The sequence below is a fragment of the Mytilus californianus genome, unplaced genomic scaffold (assembly GCF_021869535.1).
Source record: "Mytilus californianus isolate M0D057914Y unplaced genomic scaffold, xbMytCali1.0.p SCAF_2, whole genome shotgun sequence".
NCBI classification, from domain to species: domain Eukaryota; kingdom Metazoa; phylum Mollusca; class Bivalvia; order Mytilida; family Mytilidae; genus Mytilus; species Mytilus californianus.
In genome coordinates this window covers 66,386,690-66,409,104 of record NW_026262668.1, presented here as the reverse complement: position 1 = coordinate 66,409,104, position 22,415 = coordinate 66,386,690, and the positions used below count along the sequence as shown (strand labels likewise).

General features: G+C 33.5%; 1 protein-coding gene across 2 annotated transcripts; it reads right to left on the bottom strand.

The window, feature by feature from the left end:
- Positions 1-839: 839 nt before the first annotated feature.
- LOC127730269 (uncharacterized) lies at positions 840-22,193 on the bottom strand. Of its 2 annotated transcripts, XM_052238570.1 has the most exons (15): positions 20,436-22,193; positions 19,797-20,017; positions 18,933-19,028; positions 17,364-17,444; positions 16,974-17,057; positions 16,311-16,388; positions 15,428-15,517; positions 14,162-14,245; positions 11,579-11,736; positions 11,013-11,090; positions 9,892-10,163; positions 6,957-7,171; positions 5,602-5,788; positions 1,728-1,931; positions 840-1,208 (listed from the first exon to the last, which is right to left on the bottom strand). In XM_052238570.1, exons 1-15 carry the CDS (start codon positions 20,467-20,469, stop codon positions 961-963), a joined length of 2,130 nt encoding a protein of 709 aa, XP_052094530.1. In that variant the 5' UTR covers positions 20,470-22,193; the 3' UTR covers positions 840-960. The 2 variants fall into 2 exon arrangements, with proteins under 2 accessions (XP_052094530.1, XP_052094529.1); XM_052238569.1 differs by lacking the exon at positions 20,436-22,193 and having other exon boundaries at positions 19,797-20,259.
- Positions 22,194-22,415: the final 222 nt, after the last annotated feature.

Here is a 22,415-nt window from a genome sequence, read left to right as displayed (position 1 = left end):
TGGACAAGCTTGGTTTCATTTGGCCTAGTAGTTTCAGAGGAGAAGATTTTTGTAAAAGTTAACAGACGATGGACGACAGACGACGGATGCCAAGTGATGAGACAAGCTCACTTGGCCCTTCTGGCCAGGTGAGCTAAAAAGAAGATGTGGTATGATTGCCCATGAGATAACTCTCCATAAGAGACCAAATGACACAGAAATAAAGACTGTTTTGTAGCCCTTTTTTTAATTTGAGACAATAAAGCAATATCATCTGCATATAGAAGAATATTTTAAGAAAAATCCCCAATTACAACTGAATCAGAATTACAATTGATTAAAGCATTAGTGAGGTCAATAATATAATAATTAAAAAGTACAGGGCTCAGTACATCTCCTTGTTTTACTCCTAGCTCAGATAGAAATGCTGAACTGAGTCCATTTGAGAACTTGATTCTGCATACTAAGTCAGTAAATATTGAATAAACAATTCTAAAAATTCTATTTGGAATATCATGTATCAAAAGTTTATTAAACAATCCTATTCGCCAAACTGTATCAAAGACTTTTTAAGATCGATAAAAGCTGCAAATATTAATTTTGTTGTTAATAATGATCAACTACTGATTTTAGTGAAAATATGTGATCTGCAGTGCAACAATTTTTTTTAAACTTATCTGATATTTGTTGATTAAGATTTGACTTTTTATAGAATTAATTTATTAACAGCTTGCCAAAGTAAGAACTAATGGAATCACCCTTATAATTTCCAGGGTCAAATGTGTTCCCTTTTCATGGAGAACTATAAAACTTTCATTTCAGGTCTTTGTAAATGGTCTATTCCAAATAACATAAAAAATGTGGTGCACACTTTAAAATAACCCGCTACAATCATTCCTTAAATAATTAAAATTAGCTTTCACACAATACAATTTATAAGTTTTCAAGGACAGAGACTGATGGCCAAAATAATAATATATATCATTCTTGGGTAAATGTCTGGCTGTTGATTATGATCTCGCTGTAAAACTTGACAGCTTCAGCTGGGGCAAGTTCAGGTCTAACCTCCAAGGTCAATGCCAAGGCGCAGGTGTTTACAAATGTCCTGCTTCCAAAACATACATCTATTGGCTTGTGAAAGCCTATTGCTGGAATTGCTGTTGACCCTGTCAACCACATCAAGACTTCCTTTGGACCAATATCAATTCCATTTATAACAGTTGATGTTCCTGTTTAAAAAAAAAAATCTTTATCTACTGACCATGTTATAACATACATAATTAACAGCAAATTTGAAATTGCTGAAGAACCAAAAACTCCTGATCATTACATCTGAATAGATATTGTGGGGGGAAGTAATGTTTCCCATATCACACTCTTGTTTTTGGTAGTTCATAAGAACGTGTTTTAAAACAATGAATGTCTTTCTTAAATAAATTATTTGTCCATTAAAATCTTAATTATATTCAAATCAGCCTTCTCGATTCTTTCCAATTTTATTTTAATTGGAATCATTTTGAACATTGAGTACATCACTTTTCAAAGAAATCTGTGCTATAAATCATTTATATGTGCTTAGTGTCAATAGAAATTTCAAACTCATAACACTGAAAAACAAACATCTGAACCAAATAAAATTTGAACTTGATCTGTAACTGGTCATGATGAAACTATATATACCAAATATCAAATCAATATCGTCTGATCATGCTGTATGTCAATAAATTGGTTTAGCTCTAAATACTCACCTTTAGTGGCCTGAAGAAATGTTAAAAATCCTTGACCGGTTGCCCTTTGGTCTAAGGCAGCATTCCCTGTATCGTACTTGAACTTCAACAGGTTTCTTAATGTTTGGACTGTTAAAGGTTTGACTCTTCCACTGAACAGTGTCCTAGCACAGGCAATGTTGACATCCTGTTTTAACAGGCTCAAAACTTGGTGAGTGTCTAATCCTGTTTAAAAAATATTTAGATCATGAAAACATGAAAGTATCAAATATTCTCTAAAATACATATTATATGCATGTTTATCAGTCTGACATAAAACAGAAGGTTATTCCATTTTGTTTTGTAACTAATTGGCATCTCTCTTAATGTATTTTCATAAATAGGAAGTCAAACAAGAATATGTGATTATAGAACATCATTCCCTGCTCCCACTTTCAAGTTGACATGACAAGAACTTATAGATATATTACCTCAACAATAACCTTTAACCAGACAATTATGTATGTAATGGTTTCAGACTATCCCATTTCAATGTTAATTGTTAACAGTAAAAATAGGGTAAAAAAATTTTCTGGGAATTTGCAAAGAAAATTTCTTTCAAGTTAAAGTGACTAAACTTTATGGTTAACTGAATTGGTAAAAATGTTCACATATAAAAGACAGATTGATGGACAAAAGAAATAACAGCTGATGTGCACAAACCAGAAAGTATCATACCCCTCTCCTATCATAGGAGGGGCCTGAAAAAGAATCAAAGCGCGAAAGCGCTGTAAAGGCAGTTAATTACAGGTTGTGTGTATTTTTAGTCCAGTTATATCATTATCTTGCATAGTACATTGTACTTATCAGAAGTGGCTTTCAGTATTTAAGATTTAGAGTTCTCTAATGATATTGAACAAGTTTTATGAATGTCATATTCTGAGCACTATATGAAGGCGATTGTTCTCACTTGTTTATGAACTAGTGCATTATGTCCACTTTGTACCTTTTTTTTATCTATGTTTATAGTCAAATACTGTTTAAAATAGTTTGGCATTTTCTTTTTAGTAATAAGTAAATGTTATCAACTGTATTTTATTCAACTTCGCAAATGTGGTTTGTTACTGGTAGGTACAATGTATGGATGATAGTTGTTTCATTGGCAATCATAACACATCTCCTTATTTATATTCAACGACCTCAGGTACAAAAAAAATGTATGTAACTAAACTATGATGGGAAACCTTTGACTTCTTTCTTTTATATAAACTTTTGATTTGGTACCATAGAACTATGTAGAATAAATGTACATTGCAACATGTCAACTCTTTCAATGACAATACTTTTTTTAGAAACTATAACTCCAAGCAAAATTATATTTCCAAGTATAAAGTAATTTATGAATGAAACAAGAGTGCACAGGCTGAAATGTCTCGCCATCTTTACTAATCATTGATATTATGTTGATAGTCCTAAATATAAAGCTTTATTACAACTGTCACATAAACTTAGCATTAACCAAGTAAACTAAACATTGACCAATGAACCAAGAAAATGATGTCAAGGTCAGATGAACCATGCTAGGCAGGCATGTACAGCTAACAATTCTTCCATACAACAAATATAGTTGACCTATTGCTTATAGTTTAAGAAAAACAGACCAAAACACAAAAACATAAAACTGAGCAATGAACCTTGAAAATGAGGTCAAGGTAAAAAAAAAAACTGCGTGACTGACAAATAGATCATAAAATATTTCCATACACCAAATATAGTTGAACTATTGCATATAGTATTAGAAAAAAAGACCAAAACTCAAAAACTTAACTTTGACCACTGAACCATGAAAATGAGGTCAAGTCAGATGACACCTGCCAGTTAGACATGTACACCTTACAATCATTCCATACACCAAATATAGTAGACCTATTGCATACAGTATAAGAAAAACAGACCAAAACACAAAAACTTAACTATAACCACTGAACCATGAAAATGAGGTCAAGGTCAGATAACACCTGCTAGTTGGACAGTCCTTCCATACACCGAATATACTAGACCTATTGCTTATAGTATCTGAGATATGGACTTGACCACCAAAACTTAAACTTGTTCACTGATCTATGAAATGAGGTCGAGGTCAAGTGAAAACTGTCTGACGGGCATGAGGACCTTGCAAGGTACGCACATACCAAATATAGTTATCCTATTACTTATAATAAGAGTGAATTTAACATTACAAAAAATCTCAACTTTTTTTTCAAGTAGTCACTGAACCATGAAAATGAGGTCAAGGACATTGGACATGTGACTGACGGAAACTTCGTAACATGAGGCATCCATATACAAAGTATGAAGCATCCAGACCTTCCACCTTCTAAAATATAAAGCTTTTAAGAAGTTAGCTAATGCCGCCGCCGGATCACTATCCCTATGTCGAGCTTTCTGCGTTAAAAGTCACAGACTCGACAAAAAGGAGTTCTTAATTAAGAAATAAACTGATTCGCTGAGCGCAGCTGGATACACCTGCAGAGGTCCAACCCTGAACAGTTGGGGCAAAAATGGACACAATATTCAAGCTTGATACAAGTCTGAATTTGGATTGTAATTAAATATTTGACATATTATAGTTTCTGAATAAATGTAGTCAAAGAACTTGAAATTGGTTATATGAATTGAATTTATATTCAATTAAAGATTTCTTGCTGTTGTGCAATACACTGTGCAGTTGCGCAATACTTAATAAATCTGTTGCCAGACTATAAACAAATAAAGTTCAATTTCTTCTCAATGTCATATTTGAAATTTAGGAAAATCAATAGGGAGATTACATCAATAGCTATAAATAATTCACCAAAGTTTCATGCGAACTGCTTAAAGCATTTTTGAGTTGTTGTCCAAAAACTGGAAAATCCCCCCTTTTTTAATGAATAAAACCCCATAACTCAGAAATGTAAAATCTAAAATTTATAAAATTCTAAAGGGAGCTTACGGATTGATAATTTAGTCTTAGATGCAAGATTTTTTTATCAGTTGTTAGTGGCTTTGAACTAGCTGTCAGTAAATGCAAGTACTCTCAGATCTGTACTTAGTGTCTTTTTGTTGTTTGGATGTACATGTGTACAACTACCCGGCCACGTCCACTTGTATTTGTATTTATCCATCTGATGAGTTAAGCCTCTTTCAACTGATTTTTTATCGTTCGTTCTTATATTGTACTGTTACACCACTGTCCCAGGTTAGGGGGTGGGTTGGGATCCCCCTAACATGTTTAACCCTGCCACATTCTGTATGTACACGTATGTGCCTGTCCCAAGTCAGGAGCCTGTAATTCAGTGGTTGTCGTTTGTTGATGTGTTGCATATTTGTTATTCGTTCATTTTTTGTACATAAATTAGGCCGTTAGTTTTCTTGTTTGAATTTGTTTTACATTGTCATTTCGGGGCCTTTTATAGCTCACTGTGCGGTATGTGCTTTGCTCATTGTTGAAGGCCGTACTGGAAAAACTTCTCTACCAGTTGTTCAACAAAAGATTTTCTAAAAATGTTCAGGAACTAAAAGCACTATCACTGATATTATACTAAGCCCTAAATCAAATCAAGACATATTTCTATAATAAAAACATTATCCAGATATTAAGAATAAAATTGAGAATGGAAATGTGTTAAAGAGACAACAACCCGACCAAAGAGCAGATTACAGCCAAAGGTCACCAAAGGGTCGTCAATACAGCGAGAAAATCCCACACTCGGAGGCAGGCTTCGGCTTAAGCAAAAAATGTGTACTAGCTCAGTGAAAACCTAGTTCAGTTAAGAATGCCTGCAATATAGGAATATGAACCAATAAGCTTAGAACAAGTGTCATACCAAATTATAAGCTGCATACTTTAGATATGTCATAAACCAATGTTAAATACCTTTGATAAACTGATCAAGTTCTTTCTTGCACTTGTTAAGTTGGGTCTCCAATAACGCAGCCAGAAGGATGTTTACATGTTTTTTTTTAAATGATGAAGGTGGAATTATAAATCCGGCATCGACAGCTTCATCAAATATACCAGAGTACATATTCTGTAGGTCCGGTTCTGAAGTGCAATCTTGCATCTGAAAGAAATGTTAATAGAAATTATAGTTGCAGTAAGGAGATACAAAATTAAAATTAAAGAAAAATTGTATAAGAAAAAAAAATTGAATCATAATTTCCTGTCGATATGCACATCTACATAGTATGTCCTTATTATCTACAAAGTTTCATGAAATTCTGTTGTGTGGTTTAAGAGGAGTTGCGATGACAAACTCTTGCAGAAGTATATTGAAGCAAATAAGTTCAAAGGGGCGTAACTCCTGGAAAAAAAATTGAATCATAATTTCCTGTCGATATGCACATCTACGTAGTATGTCCTTATTATCTGAAAAGGTTTCTTGAAATTCTGTTGTGTGGTTTGAGAGGAGTTGCGATGACAAAAGGTTGCAGTAGTATATTGGGCAAATAAGTTCAAAGGGGCGTAACTCCTGGAAAAAAAATGAATCGTAATTTCCTGTCAATATGCACATCTACGTAGTATGTCCTTATTATCTGAAAAGGTTTCATGAAACTTTGTTGTGTGGTTTGAGAGGAGTTGCGATGACAAGAAACAGGGCTGACGGACTGACGGACAGACTGACGGACAGACGGACGGACGGGTCAAAAACATTATACCCTCCGCAACTCGTTGCGTGGGGTATAATAAGAACTTGTACATGAAAGAGCAAATTAATGTATGCAGTTTTTGAAAAGGAGACTTCAATCTTACCAGCTTTTTGTTGTGTTCATGTTGTGCAATCTCTAATTTTTAGTTGAAAGTTCATCTTAATCCTTTTTTTGCAGTAGAGTTATCTGTTTTTATTGGAATTATTTTAACACCCACCCCCCCAAACCCGGCCACTTTCATCAACAATCAGACATCTATTTAAGTTGATACTTTGTATTTTTTTAATGGGACTGGCTAAATAACCTGTCCAATGAAGGGTTAAGTTTAATTTACAAAAATGATGGAACAAAAAAAAGAGTATTATATGAAAATCAAATAACAATTTATTGCAACAATTACTGGTATTCCATAAAGGTTATGGAACATGAGATTATGAATCGAGATTTAATAAATTTAAAAAAAATATGATGCTGAAATTTTTTTTTCTTTTCCTTTATTACATTCAGATTTTTTGTTCAAGCTTATTTATACAATATTCACACCCCATCTTCATTTTACGAAAATATGAATAGAAAACTTACCATGACAATGGTATTCTTTAAACCCTCTGGCAAATCATCTACATTTAAAATACAGGGTTTCCCAAGCAAGATATAGTCTGTAACTATATCACTAAAGATGGGAAGACCTGGCCCATCTTGAATGATGGATAAGGCGACCAGCTGTCCCAGATGGAAAAAAATATTCTGGGTCCTTGCAATAAAGTTGTCACGCAAGGTTTGGCGTCCTGGTTTTCCTGAAATTGTACAAAGTACCAAAATCATACTAACAATATGGTTGAAACATTATACTGCTCTTAATACAATCACTGAATCTCTTACGGGCAATATTAAGCAGTTGTAATTGTGGTGTATGTAATTATATGAGAAGTTCAATGGGATTCTAAATCATTAAAGTTAACAGAAGCTGTTTCAGTAATACAAACAATGCTGTACAGGAATTTTGCATTGATTCATCCAATGTCTTTGATCATTAAAATCGTTAAAAAGGACATTATCTTATAATATTGATAATATAATAGACCTGAATAATAGTAATTTTGCTATATGCCAAATGTTTCAAAACTGTCAATCCAAGCGCACATCAGACCAAATATAACCAGATTAAAATGCAGGTCAAAATAAAAGATATTTTAAAAATTTTCATACAACAAAATTTTATAATTTGATATATTTGTGTATTTTCCTTTGAAATTCTGTAAAAATTTGCACACAGGCCCTCTTTGGTCCCTATTTAAGAATATTTGTGATTCAAATTTTCAATTCAATCCCAATCTAGGTTTAAACAATTTAGATTGCATATATGCAACCAAAGTTTAGCACAGAAAACTTAAAATGTTCAAATGAAAGATGGCAAAATATCTTAACTGTAAAAATAACAAGAAATGATTGTAACAGGATGCTGTTACGAAGTCTCCCAAACGAAGCTCCCATAATTCGTAATTCCCAGGGTCGCCTGACATTGGGCAACGTCCAGTGAAAATTGATTTGGTCCAGTAAAGTTATATGCATTAGTGATGCCTGGGGACTAACCTTGTATATCATTCAAATCATCTTGGCATGACAAACCAGAATATATATGGTTTAGGGGTGGGGATCTCGACCACTTACAAGGTACTAGAACTTTCTCAAATGGCAGGGGGTCGGGATGACCCTTGGGGACTAACCCTGTATATCATTCAAACCATCTTAGCATGACAAACCAGAATATATATGGTTTAGGGGTGGGGATCTTGACCACTTACAAGGTATTAGAACTTTCTTAAATGGCAGGGGGTGGGGGTGACCCCTGGGGACTAACCCTGTATTTCATTTGATGTGCTTTATCATGACAAACCAGAATATATATGGTTTAGGGGTGGGGATCTCGACCATTTACAAGATATTAGAACTTTCTCAAATGGCAGGGGGTAGGGATGACCCCTGGGAACTAACCCTGTATATCATTCAAACCATCTTAGCATGACAAACCAGAATATATATGGTTTAGGGGTGGGGATCTTGACCACTTAGAAGATATTAGAACTTTCTCAAATGGCAGGGGGTGGGGGTGACCCCTGGGGACTAACCCTGTATTACATTTGATGTGCTTTATCATGACAAACCAGAATATATATGGTTTAGGGGTGGGGATCTCGACCATTTACAAGATATTAGAAATTTCTCAAATGGCAGGGGGTTGGGATGACCCCTGGGGACTAACCCTGTATATCATTCAAACCATCTTAGCATGACAAACCAGAATATATATGGTTTAGGGGTGGGGATCTTGACCACTTACAAGGTATTAGAACTTTCTTAAATGGCAGGGGGTGGGGGTGACCCCTGGGGACTAACCCTGTATTTCATTTGATGTGCTTTATCATGACAAACCAGAATATATATGGTTTAGGGGTGGGGATCTCGACCATTTACAAGATATTAGAACTTTCTCAAATGGCAGGGGGTCGGGATGACCCCTGGGGACTAACCCTGTATATCATTCAAACCATCTTAGCATGATAAACCAGAATTTGTATGGTTTAGGGGTGGGGATCTTGACCACTTAGAAGATATTAGAACTTTTTTAATGGCAGGGGGTGGGGGTGACCCCTGGGGACTAACCCTGGTTTTCATTTGATGTGCTTTATCATGACAAACCAGAATATATATGGTTTAGGGGTGGGGATCTCGACCATTTACAAGATATTAGAACTTTCTCAAATGGCAGGGGGTAGGGATGACCGCTGGGAACTAACCCTGTATATCATTCAAACCATCTTAGCATGACAAACCAGAATATATATGGTTTAGGGGTGGGGATCTTGACCACTTAGAAGATATTAGAACTTTCTTAAATGGCAGGGGGTGGGGGTGACCCCTGGGGACTAACCCTGTATTACATCTGATGTGCTTTATCATGACAAACCAGAATATATATGGTTTAGGGATGGGGATTTTTACCACTTACAAGGTATTAGAACTTTCTTAAATGGCAGGGGGTGGGGGTGACCCCTGGGGACTAACCCTGTATTTCATTTAATGGGCTTTATCATTTAGAACATTTTCAATTAAAAAGATTGTGTCTATCACAAACGGTTTCAATTTATAATCATTTGAAAATTTTAAAAAATAAAATCCCATAGGGTTCTATAGTAAAACCCTCTTTTCTTTTTGCCCCTCAAAGTACCCCTTTATAAACCCCGTTGCACAAACAAAACCCTGATTGCACCACTAGACATGTTAGTCTAACATATTGCGAAACCCAAAGTTAATCTGACATGCGGTTTTGGAGAACGGGTGCGGACAAGTTCAAATTTAAAAGCGGCGGAAGAAGAAGAAGAAGAATAATAATAATAAGAACTGAGCAAAAACAGTAAGTCTTCCCAAACTTCGTTTGGGAGACTTAATTAACCTCTTTGTGAATTTATCATTTAAAAAACTAACGTTTATTCAATCAATATTAATTTTGGCATACCTGTAACAAATACAGAACTACTTATCTTGTGGAGAAAGAGACTCCAAAATTCCCGTCTCAATCCCCCAAGATCAACACCGTCCTCATCAGTGAAAGATATCCTTAGTGGGCTGTGAAGATCATCTTGGCTGATACTGATGAAGGCCAAGGAATCCTGCACAGGATTTTCCCTTCTCACCTCCATCAGTAATGGGTCATCGGAGTCATTGTGGATAAACAATTCCTTATGTTCTTTAATTTTTTTTCTGAAATTTTCTGTACACTCATTTTGCCTAAAAATAATAAAAAATATCACTTTCAGATGTCATTTTACAGCAAACTGTCTTTTGAATATCACTTTCATATCTGAAAAATTTCTTTCCAATGAAAGCACTTTCCTCTTAAGCAACAATACATGTACAAACATAAAACTATAGTTTTTGAAGATTAGTTTGTACAATTTTGTGTAGTACTAGTATCATATTTACAAGCTTTGCCTTAACCTACAATCCAAAATGTGCTGTTACCAAAAGGTGTAACATAACTTCGTAACATAAGGTATCTGCATACAAGGTATAAAGCATCCAGGTCATTGTCCTTCAGAAATATAAGACTTTATACAAATAGTTTACAGCACTGCCCCAAGACAGTTATCCATAGGTCTCTAATACTGCCAATTTCGTCGCAGGCAAAACAAAAACCTTAAAAATATTTTTCACCTGGAATTTTAAACATTCACACTTAAGTTTGGAGAATTCAATTTGGAAAAGAGCATTCAAAATGCAATTGCAAATTAACTTTAAACAAATGTTTTTGCCTTTTTCAGGTTAAATGATAATGGTAGAATAACCAACACAATGTAACTTTATCTGTTTTAGTATGATCTACATGTTTTCCTGAAAATCAGGCAAATTTGTTCTTTTGGTATTATTATATCAGAAATTGATGAGGCAAGTACCAGGTCCATCAAAATCCTTCCAAACATGATATGTAATCTTCCTAAAAACAGGATATCTTGATCAAAAGTCAGAGCATGAACACAAAAGAAAGTGAACAGAGGGAAGTTTCAAGGACAAAAACAAAGATTGACCTTCATCTTAATGCTATTATAATTATTTGGTTTTGTCAAATATCAATTTTACCCAATGTCTCCAAATAGTCCAACCTCTGGGATGTCTTCAAAAATTGCATTGATATTGTTTACATCTACAGCCAAATCCCTGAAACACACAAAATAAATGCATAAACTATTTATGTGCAAGATGCAAACATATTCTAACTTATATATAAATTCCCGTGTAATACTTGATCTCATTTTTTTCTTGATATAAAATAAGATGTGATACAAAAATGTATAATTGCCAATGAGACAACTCTCCACCAGAGACTAATTAACATAGAACTTAACAATTATAGGTCATCATACGGTCTTCAACAATGCAAACAACAATCCCATACTACATAGTCAGCTGTAAAAGGTCTTGAAACAAAAAATGTAAAAAAAAATCAAACTAATGGCCTGATTTATCTAAAAAACATTAATGAACAAGTTACAAATACGATGTACAGCAACAAACAGCAACCACTGAATTGAAAGACCCTGATATGGGACATACTACTTTTCAAATGTGTAATAACTGAATTCATGTTTGTAGGATCAATGTCTCACATACATTAATTCATTATCTCTTCATTTCAATATCAATACCTTGTAACATCCATTAATGACAGAGGGTTGACTGGTGTAGACAGTTGTTCATATTGTTCAGTTGCCGTTTGTTCTGTGGATGTTGGAACTGCAGTTGATCGGAATAGGACTGTTGGAGTACCAGCAGTATGATAGGCTTGAGTTGTAGTTTCACTTACCTGAAAAAGAGCAAAGCAAAAAATATAGAAGTTCTGTATATATTTTAAAGTTTCTCTATAAAATAATCATGACACAGGGCAAGTGAGTAGGGAAAACGGTGAAAGAATGTTAACAAGAACGCAGGAAAATAGTCATATCTTTTTCTTAAAGAATAAATTTAATACAACACATCATTTAACGACTGTTAAGGAAAACTTTTATGAACAAACGAAAATAGATGGAAAATATATAAAGAAAAAATTAAATTCACTTATACGTCACATGCCCTACATGCTCTACATTGGTTGTTTATAAATATCATGATCATGTTAACTTTGCCAACAAACTAGAAAGTTTTTAAGCTTGCGATCAACAGTCACTGAATGAAGTATTATTTGTTGATAATATGTTATAGCTTTGCATTTGGATTGTGATGAAATATTTGACACAGCATAGGTTTCTGACACAGAATGAATGTGGTCTAAGAACTTAAAAATTTTAAATTGGACATTCACCTATTATGGTCCAATATCAAAAATCTAAATACATGGTTAGATTCAGCATATCTAAGAACCCCATATATTCAATTTTTGTTGAAATCAAACAAAGTTTAATTTTGGACCCCGATTTGGACCAACTTGAAAACTGGGCCCATAATCAAAAATCTAAATACATGTTTAGATTCAGCATATCAAAGAACCCTAAGAATTCAATTTTTGTTAAAATCAAACTAAGTTTAATTTTGGACCCTTTGGACCTTAATGTAGACCAATTTGAAAACAGAACCAAAAATTAAGAATCTAAATACACAGTTAGATTCGGCATATCAAAGAACCCCAATAATTCAATTTTTGATGAAATCAAACAAAGTTTAATTTTGGACCCTTTGGACCTCAATGTGGACCAATTTAAAAACGGGGCCCAAAATCCAAAAACTAAATACACGGTTAGATTCAGCATATTAAAGAACCCCATGAATTCTAGAATAAAACCCCATTGAAATTGGTCAAGAAATAAGCAATTTATATGAAGTATCTTCTTTTGCACAATACTGTGCAATTAAATATTTCTTGCTATTGCGCAATACTGTACAATTTACAATTTCTTGCTATTGCGCAATATTGTGCTATTGGATATTTCTTGCTATTGCGCAATACTGTGCAATTTAAGATTTCTTGCTATTGTGCAATACTGTGCAATTGAAAATTTCTTGCTATTGAACAATACTTATTATATAATAATTTACACATCCTGTTTGGTGTGTATCTCCTACCATATCATTATTATTTGCTTTTAAATATAAATCAGAAATAACCAACTTAAAATGGAAAATTTTAAAAGAAAAAAAAAAGGAAACCCCTCCCCCCCCCAAACTTTTTGAACCCCCTTACGATTCATCACCCCCAAACTCAATCCCAGCCTTCCCTTTGTGGTATGGTACCTTGCAGTACAATTTCAGAGAGATCCATACACTTGAACACAAGTTATTGTCTGGAAACTAGAAAAATGCTTGTTTTTTGGCCCTTTTTGGCCCCTAATTCCTAAAATATTGAGGCAATTACCCCCATCATCAATCCCAGCCTTCCCTTTGTGGTATGGTACCTTTCAGTACAATTTCAGAGAGATTCATACACTTGAACACAAGTTATTGTCTGGAAACTAGAAAAATGCTTATTTTTGGCCCCTTTTTAGCCCCCAATTCCTAAACGTTTTGGCAATTACCCCCAAACTCAATTCCAGCTTTCCCTTTGTGATATGGAACGTTGTAGTACAATTTCAGAAAGATCCATACACTTACACACAAGTTAATGTCATGAAACTAGAAAAATGCTTGTTTTTTGCCCCTTTTTTGGCCCCTAATTCCTAAAATTTTGAGGCAATTACCCCCAAAATCAATCCCAGCATTCCTTTTGTGATATGGAACCTTGTGGTACAATGTCAGAGAGATCCATACACTAACACACAAGTTATGTCTGGAAGTTACAAAAATGCTTATTTTTGGCCCCTTTTTGGCCCCTAATTCCTTTACTGTTGGTACCATAACCCCCAAAATCAATCCCAACCTTCCTTTTGTGGTATTGAACCTTGTGGTAAAATTTCATAGAGATCCATTCACTTAAACTTAAGTTAGAGTGCGAAAACCAATGTGTCTTCGGACAACGACGCCGACGACGCCAACGTCATACCAATATACGACCACAAAAATTTTTTTGCGGTCATATAAAAATGTGCATACAGGACTTCAATGATTCAATGATTTCTATAACATTAAAATTTCACGTAAATGATTTCATATGACTTTAATATTTTACAGTTTTACATTTGTAATTTTAAAATTTTCATTTGTGGATGTTTCTATTGTATATTTAATGATACTTGGTAAAGTATATTTAAACAAAAGTAGTATTTTAGCTAGCCAAATTTGACATGAAGTTTTTTACTCACATTTGATCTACTTGCAACCACCCTGGGAGATGATAGGGCTCTGTTTCTTCTTGTTGATGGTGAAATGGAAGCTTCAGGAGCTACCTGCAATAAAGTTAATGAATTAGATTTAAAATGATGAACTATTGGTAATCCAAAAAACAGACTGAATCACAAATCATTTAAAATCTTCCTTATACTGTTTTTTTAAGAATTTTGTCCAGGAATCTCCATGAATGAAAATTTAACCATGAAAGAACTTTTACCAACACAAAACCTCATGCATTATGATCCAGATTATTTGATTCGTCTGTATTTTATGTACAAAATAGTAAATAAACTGATATATATTGTTTTTTGTATTCATTTTGGTTCAGAAGACATTGAATAAGTAACCAATTTCATCATCAATTATTATGCATTAAAATTCCAATATGACCATAGTTAGTTGTACTGTAAACATAAATATACTTTCCTGTAAGATTTGTTGGTAATATCAAGATATTAATCAACACCTGCAATATTTAATCTTGACTAGTGTTAATTCTTCCTGTGTTGACCACATTGATGCCTCTTAATTTTGGTAAATCATTGTTTCCTATAATCTGTAGACTGTTTTGTCATCTTGTGTTTTTTTTACCATTTTGATATAACATTTTTACAGGAGTAATTGGACCTTTTTTTAACTAGATTACAACAATGACACTTGGTGATTGAAACTCCTCTAAAACCATTTGACAGAAAGCTTACATTCTTGCAAGCATTGATTGCCATCAAATGTAGTTGACCATATAAAATCATCATTTGGACCACTATTTCCATGGGACATTGACCATTTGTTTATATTTGACTTTCATTCCACAAGGTATGAAACCTTTTAATGTCAACTCAGGAGTCTGTCATTAGGTGGTTGTCGTTTATTGCAGTATATCATGTTTGTTTTTAGTTTTTCTTGTTTGAAATGTTATATTTTACATTTGTCATTCATTAGTCTTTTATATTTCTTGTTTGAAATGTTATATTTTACATTTGTCATTCATGAGCCTTTTGTAGCTGTCTATGCGGTAGGGGCTTTGCTCATTGCTCATTGCTGTACGGTGAGCTAAAGTTGTTAATTTTTGTGTCTCTTGTGGAGAGGTGTCTCATTGGCAATCATACCACATCTTCTTATTTCATATATATATATATATGGCAAAAAGTATTTATACAGCACAAGGTTTCATACTGTTGGTTTTGAGCAATGACATATACAAAACTGAAGAGGTGTGAGAATTTACTACGACATACCACTGCATGAATAAAATCATCAGCAGCTATAGCAGTTCTTCTTCTTTGCCTACCAGAGTTAGATGATAAACCAGTTCTGCGTGGTGTGGCCTACAAAAGAATAACCTAATTTATAATAGACTTCAAATGAAAAGCATTTGCTAAAAGGTTCACAAATGAAACAACAGAAATTTTCATTAATTTTTAATGACAACTGACAATATATACTTTGTGGTAGAATTATGCAAACTAAAGGAATCAAAGTTTTCAAAAAGAATTGAGGTTGAGAGATACCATTATGAAAGAGTTCATTTAGTAATTGAAATTGGAGTTTAACCAGCCTTCAGCAACTGTGAGAACTCAAAGACCAATACTTAATATCTTTTGTCTTTCATTATATTTTTTGGTTCTTAGTACCAATCTGATGAGAGTTATTCTAATTTCAATTGATTTTTATACTTTGTTCTTAGTATTGTGACACTAAGTCGGCGTTTTTCATATGCGCCGATTAGCATTTCACTTGCGCCGATTTTGTCTTTTATTTGCACTGATTATGTACAGGTAAATTACAGGTGAATGTAATTTTTTTATTTATAATTATCAATCTCTTCCATTAGATTGTGTACATATATGTTATGAACTGTCAATAATAACATCTATATAACTAGAACTGTTGTCCCCTGCTCACCAAGTAGGGGTAAAAGTAGGATTTCAAGCAGGATGAGTCAATTTAAAAGACTTCAACCAAAGACTTAGTCAATAAATCAATGAATGTTACTTGCATAATGATGTTGAAGTATTTTTGATTCAAAATAGAATATTTCTTGTGTTAGTTGTCTTTACATCTCAGACAAATTTCTTGTACGAGTTGAGAATAGTCAATATGTGTACTTTAAAAACTCACATTAGATCTTCTTGCAACAGGAGATGCTATGACTCTGCCTCTTCTTGATGATGGTGTGTTGGAGCCTTCCAGGGCTACCTACAATGCAAAAGCTAAATATCTCTTCATTGTTTTCAAAGAGAAAACACAATTTTTTTTTTGCAGTACAATAAACTGATTGGAACATGAACTATTATTGACAATAATTTGAATCAATACTTAGTAGACATTTAATTTCACGGAATTGTAAAGCATGCTGCTGGCTACAAATCTACTTTCTTATTAAGTCTTTATGATAGTTATCTGATTGGCATTCATACCACATCCCCTGATTTAATAAGTAAGTTAGAACATGCTAACACTTTATTTAATTTGTCTCCCCTTAAAATGGGTTTTGTAAAATGATAATTTAGTCCAAAGTAATTTTGTTGAATAATTCTGAAAAAGAAAGTTTTATTTCTAACATTTTTAAATTTTGATTTGGAGTTTGCTTTATATTAAAAGTGTGATTTCCAGCAGCAAACTACTATAGAAAGTTGCATCTGCTTGCACTAATTGTTATCTTCAAAACATCTGCAGAACAACAAATGAAAATGGTGTTGTGTTGCCTTTATGCGTGAACAGATTATCATACCAGAAACTAGTTTCAAGTTATAATTATAAAGAGCATTCCAAGTAACTTACAGTTGCTCTATTTCTACCAGGTGAGGACAATGTACTGGTTATTTGAGTGGATGAGGAATTTGACCTCTCAGATGTAACGGTTGTCTACAAAAATAAAACATGTGATAAATACACATATGGTTAATGAAATTCCCTACTTTTTTTTATTAAACATAAGTTTCATGGACTTATAATATACCTTCAAAGTATTCAAGTAGCCCATGATGATGTGTGGAAGACAAAATTCTCGCAAAAACATTATGAACCAAATTCCTTAATCAAATCTTTGCATAAAACTTATTGGTACTGACACTATAAGTAAAACTATATTTTTAAACAACAGGGTGTCATTACCTCCAAAAAATAAGTTGAAGTTATCAATTTTACACAGCAGTTCTAGTTTTCACTTACACTTGCTCCACTGGTACCTGGTTGAGACAGTGTACTATTTCTCTGGCGACTTCTTGGCGAATCTGGTGTGTCAGATGTTGACTGCAGAATAAAAGAAGACAGAATTCATTAATTCATTTTTTTTTGCACTGTCTTAAAATCCTGAGAGAACATATGATTCCAATATGGCTGGGTTAATAAAATCATGTTTGACCTGAAATTCATTTTAAAAAGTATTTGTTTTGAATTGCAAACCTGTCACTAAAGTTTAAAGATTAACTATGGAGACTACTACTTTTCAGTATCATGCACTTTACAAGTTTACAATATGACTGTAATATACTCTGTTTCTTTGGCATTAGGAAATATAATCTGTTGTAAATTGCATACTATTTTGTTAGTTTTCTATTTACTTACATGCTTTCATGCTTTCAACTGAAGTGTATCTGAAACATGCAATTTTATTTTTAAGGTGGCTGTATAAAATCAAGAATCTGAAGTAGACTTAATTTTAAACTTAAAATTGATAAAGTTGTATAAAAGACCCATGAAACATTTATTTATATTAGTTTCTTATGCAACAGAAAGTACTGAACATGGTTTTATATTTTAAGTTACCCATTCATGTTAATATTTTTATTTAAACCCTTTTATACAAGAGGAAATAGAGGTGATGAGGGCATGTGCATGGTTATAGCTGACTTCAAATGGGTGTTGTCAATTTAAAAAGATTGCTGTGTTCATAACTATAAACTATTGAACCAATTCTTTAGTTATCAAACATAAATGCTTATTACCAATTTCAGTTTTAAAGTTGATCTCATTATACTGTGGATTCATTATTTTTCGTAAGGTACCAATTTTCGTGGGTTTCGTGTGTACAGATATACCACGAATTCAAACATTCAACGAATTACAAATTTTGTATAAGGTTTTCCTTTATGCAGACATTGGCAAAACCACGAAATCAAATTAACACGAAAATGCAAGTTTGTCTCAATCCAAGAAAATAAGTACCCACGAAAATAAATGAATCCTCAGTATTAGTTAAAATAAAAAATCATTATACATTAATAAGATTGCTAATTTATTATGAAAATTTAACTGAACTAAATACTGTTAAAGTTATGCTCCAATTTAGTCTTCATCCATACTGTCCATAATGTTGAGGTGCATATATATAATGAGGATGGAACATGTAAATAAATTATTTTGCATGGCTCACCTTGATACGAATATAACATGTTCAAACTTGAGCAGGATGTAAATAAACGGACACATTGACACATTATTCCGTCTTTACTTCAAAAATATTCAAACATGAAAGCACAAAATTTCATGTATGATCTCTTGTACTTAAACAGCATTCATTAAAGTAAATAATTCTGCACTTTTCTAAATTGAATTCCATAATTATCTATGCACTAATGTTTTTCACATTTAACTTACAGGTGTTGAAAATTCAGTAAAGACATTAACAGATCATGCTTCAATTTACATGCTTTCATGATTCTAGATGTTATTTGGGATAACACATTGCTTTTAGTAACTGGGGAATAGCATATTGTTAGGCTGTGATCTAAAAATTACCGCTTGTACTGTCAAATTAGCATCATCAGATTGTCTTTCTCTTCTGGGAGGGAACAATGGTGGAAGCTCTTCTTCATCTGATTCACCTTCAGTAATCTACGGTATACAAAAAAAATATGCCTTTAGACACAATAGATTTCAAAATAAACTTTGTAACATAGCTTACAGTCCTGCTGATGAAATGATTTGCTCTGACGGTACAGAGATAGACAAATGACTAAAAGACAGTAAGCTAAAAGTGTATGACTTAGAAATATCCTTGTGGTTCATAGCCTACCTCTGTGCAAGGGAATTTTAAATGAAAATTAAACGCAAACAATAGAAACATATTTAATTTTGATATTTAATTTCCTGGGACGAGCGCTCTCAATAAAAATATTTTTCATTTAAGAAGGCAACAACATTCTAATAGAAACTGATTATATTAGTCAAGTATCATTTTGGTATTCGATACTTGGTACTATAGAGCAATACTCTAGTACTCGTCAACATCCCTAATTTTTACATTAATTCAAACCCAATAAGTCATTTTCTGAATTGGAATGCTGATTACAAAATGAAAGGTTGAAGTTCGCACCCCTGGTCAGGACTGAACAAAATAATTTTGTTGAATAAATTAGTCAAGTAAACAATCACATATAAGTTGTAAAAAAGTACCCATTTAATAGAATGTGTTTTTCTCATTGTTGAAGATTTTACTGTAACCTTTATATATATATAGTTGCCTACAATGTACATCATTTGGTTTCTGGTGTATTGTTGTCTCACAGGCAATAAATAATTCCACAATCTTATTTTTATCAGACAATATCTAAACCTGCTCTTTAGAGGAGATAAAAGGTACATCAAGTTAACTGTACTCACATTGATTAGCTGTTGTGCAGGTTTAATATAGAGGGTGAATTTCACTTTGGCCTTAAGATCCTTTAAGGAATTAAACACCACTTGTTCAAGTCTGTGTTTCTCCCTCAACTTTGCCTGGAAGAACTCAAAATCAACCCTTTCCAATTTTGGAAAGAGTTCTATGACTCTCTTCTTAAAGTTTATTACAGAGTCACTCCGGGATATTACTATCTTCCTGGATCCTGTAAATGAGAAATTAATTTTTACCAATGTTTTTTTTTCATGGAAATTCTTAATTATATATTTATTGTAAAATTCTTCAAACCTAAAATCATATAACATTATTACTCTAAACTCTTGACCTTCTTTTTGCAAATAACAATATAAATCTGTGCATCACTGTTTTCCTAGCTAAGGCAATGTCAAACACAAATGGCAACAAGCAATACAGGATCACATGTTGTGGTAAAAATTTCAACCTATTGGAAATAACACTAAATCAGCTATTAAAATTGTTTATACCAGTTTTGTCAAATCCTTGTATTTCAGATTAAAATTACAATTATTTTGAAAGATCATTATCATACACTATGTAAAATTATGTTACTTGTATTGGAATTTATGTAATTTCTTTCCAAACAGTGAGTTAATAATGTATACCTAAACCACACTTATTCAAGCGTCTAATCATCATGGGACTGACATTGGTGAATTCAGGGCCGTCCAAACATGCAATTTTGAATGAGTAGACTGGGTTAGTCCTCCTTCTGTATGCACCTGCTGCTGCAGTCTGACCTGGTCTACTGTCATGCTGCGTTCTAAAATTAGCAAATCTAAAGAAAAAATAATAATTAACTAATATATACAACTGACCTCATTCAAAATGATATATGATCTGATTAGAATACAAGAAATTTCAGTTCAACATATCATGCTATTATTTCATCTTCTAGACAGAGGCAAATATTTAGATTGGGTGTATAATCAGGTTGGGGGGGACTTCAATACTTAAATGATAGGGGGTGCCGCTGGGATTCTGTTACACCACCATTTTAATATAATTCAGATTTTAAAAATGTATACCTTTTCATATATTCCTTAGGTAAAAAAGTTACCTTTTCCCATATTGTTTGGGTTTTCTTGTTGTGTGTAATGTAAAAATGGAATACATGTACCATATTATCAAAAGAGAGAAAATTGGTTGATAAAAACACAGCCAGGAACACCAAGAAAGATGACAGATGAAGAAGTTATGGGAACTTTATTGACCTCATCATATATTTCTGATAGTCTCATCGACCTATTCACATATTTTCAAGCTTGAAAAGATGACCTATTCGAGCGGAATGTCCTATTACCTTGTATAAAGGAAGTGGCCCCCAGAGGGTGTATAATGCTTGTCACCAACCCCACTCCCTTGGAAAGGGGAAAATATCATTGTGAACCTCAATTAATGGACTTTAATATATGCAAAAGTGTTACTTTTATTAAATCAAAGCACTGTAAGCGCTTCGGCAGTTAACCAAAAACCAAGGCAAACGTAATTATGAAAACTCACAGTGGCACTGTTTCTTCAAATTCTTTTTTAAGATTTGAAAGAACAAACATTAAACATTCGTATATTGTACATTTGTGTTTATTTACACATTACGACCTTTCATTTGATATACAACAACCTTACCTTAAAAGAAAATTTTATTTTTTGCACTCAATGACCCCACCCAACTCATTTTTTGGGGACGTCAATTTGATATTTGAAATGTACGCTCCAAGTTTTCAATCAGGAGGGGGTGGGGGTGACCCTAGGGACTCCCCATATATTTCATTTGATTTGTTATATTGTCCCATACATGAATATGTATGGTTTAGGGGTGGGGATCTTGACTGTTTACAAGTTCTCTAACAGGAGGGGGTGGGGTGACCCCAGAGACTCCCCTATATTTCATTTAATTTATTATATTGTCCCATACATGAATATATATGGTTTAGGGGTGGGGATCTCGACCGTTTCCAAGTTCTTAAACAGGAGGGGATGGGGTGACCCCAGGGACTCCCCTTATATTTCATTTGATTTGTTATATTGTCTCTGATACATGAATATATATGGTTTAGGGGTGGGGAACTCGATCGTTTACAAGTTCTCAAACAGAAGGGGTGAGGTGGCACTGGGGACTCCCCCAAATTATTTTCATTTGATTTGTTTTATTGTCTCATACAAGTATATATATGGTTTAGGGATGGGGATCACGACCGTTTACAAGATAAAAGCACATTTTCAAATTGAAAGGGGGGTGGGATGACACCAAGGGACTCACCCTATATTCTATTTGATTTGTTTTATTGTCCTGTTCTCATTACTGAAGACCGTGTGTGTCTATCACTTGCTGTTTTCAAGTAATAGTCATTTGAAAATTTAAAAAAAATAAAATCCCATAGGGTTTTAAAGTAAACCCCTCTCTTCTTTAGGCCTCTCAAAATACCCCTAAATAGTCCCCAATGCACAAATGAAAGATTGATGGCTCCGCTTGACATGTTAGTCTTACATTTTGTGAAACCCTAAGTTAATCTGACAAGCGGTCCGAGTTGTCTTCTTAGATGGTCCGTCAGTAGACTCAGCCCTACTTGTCTCTGGGACGAGTT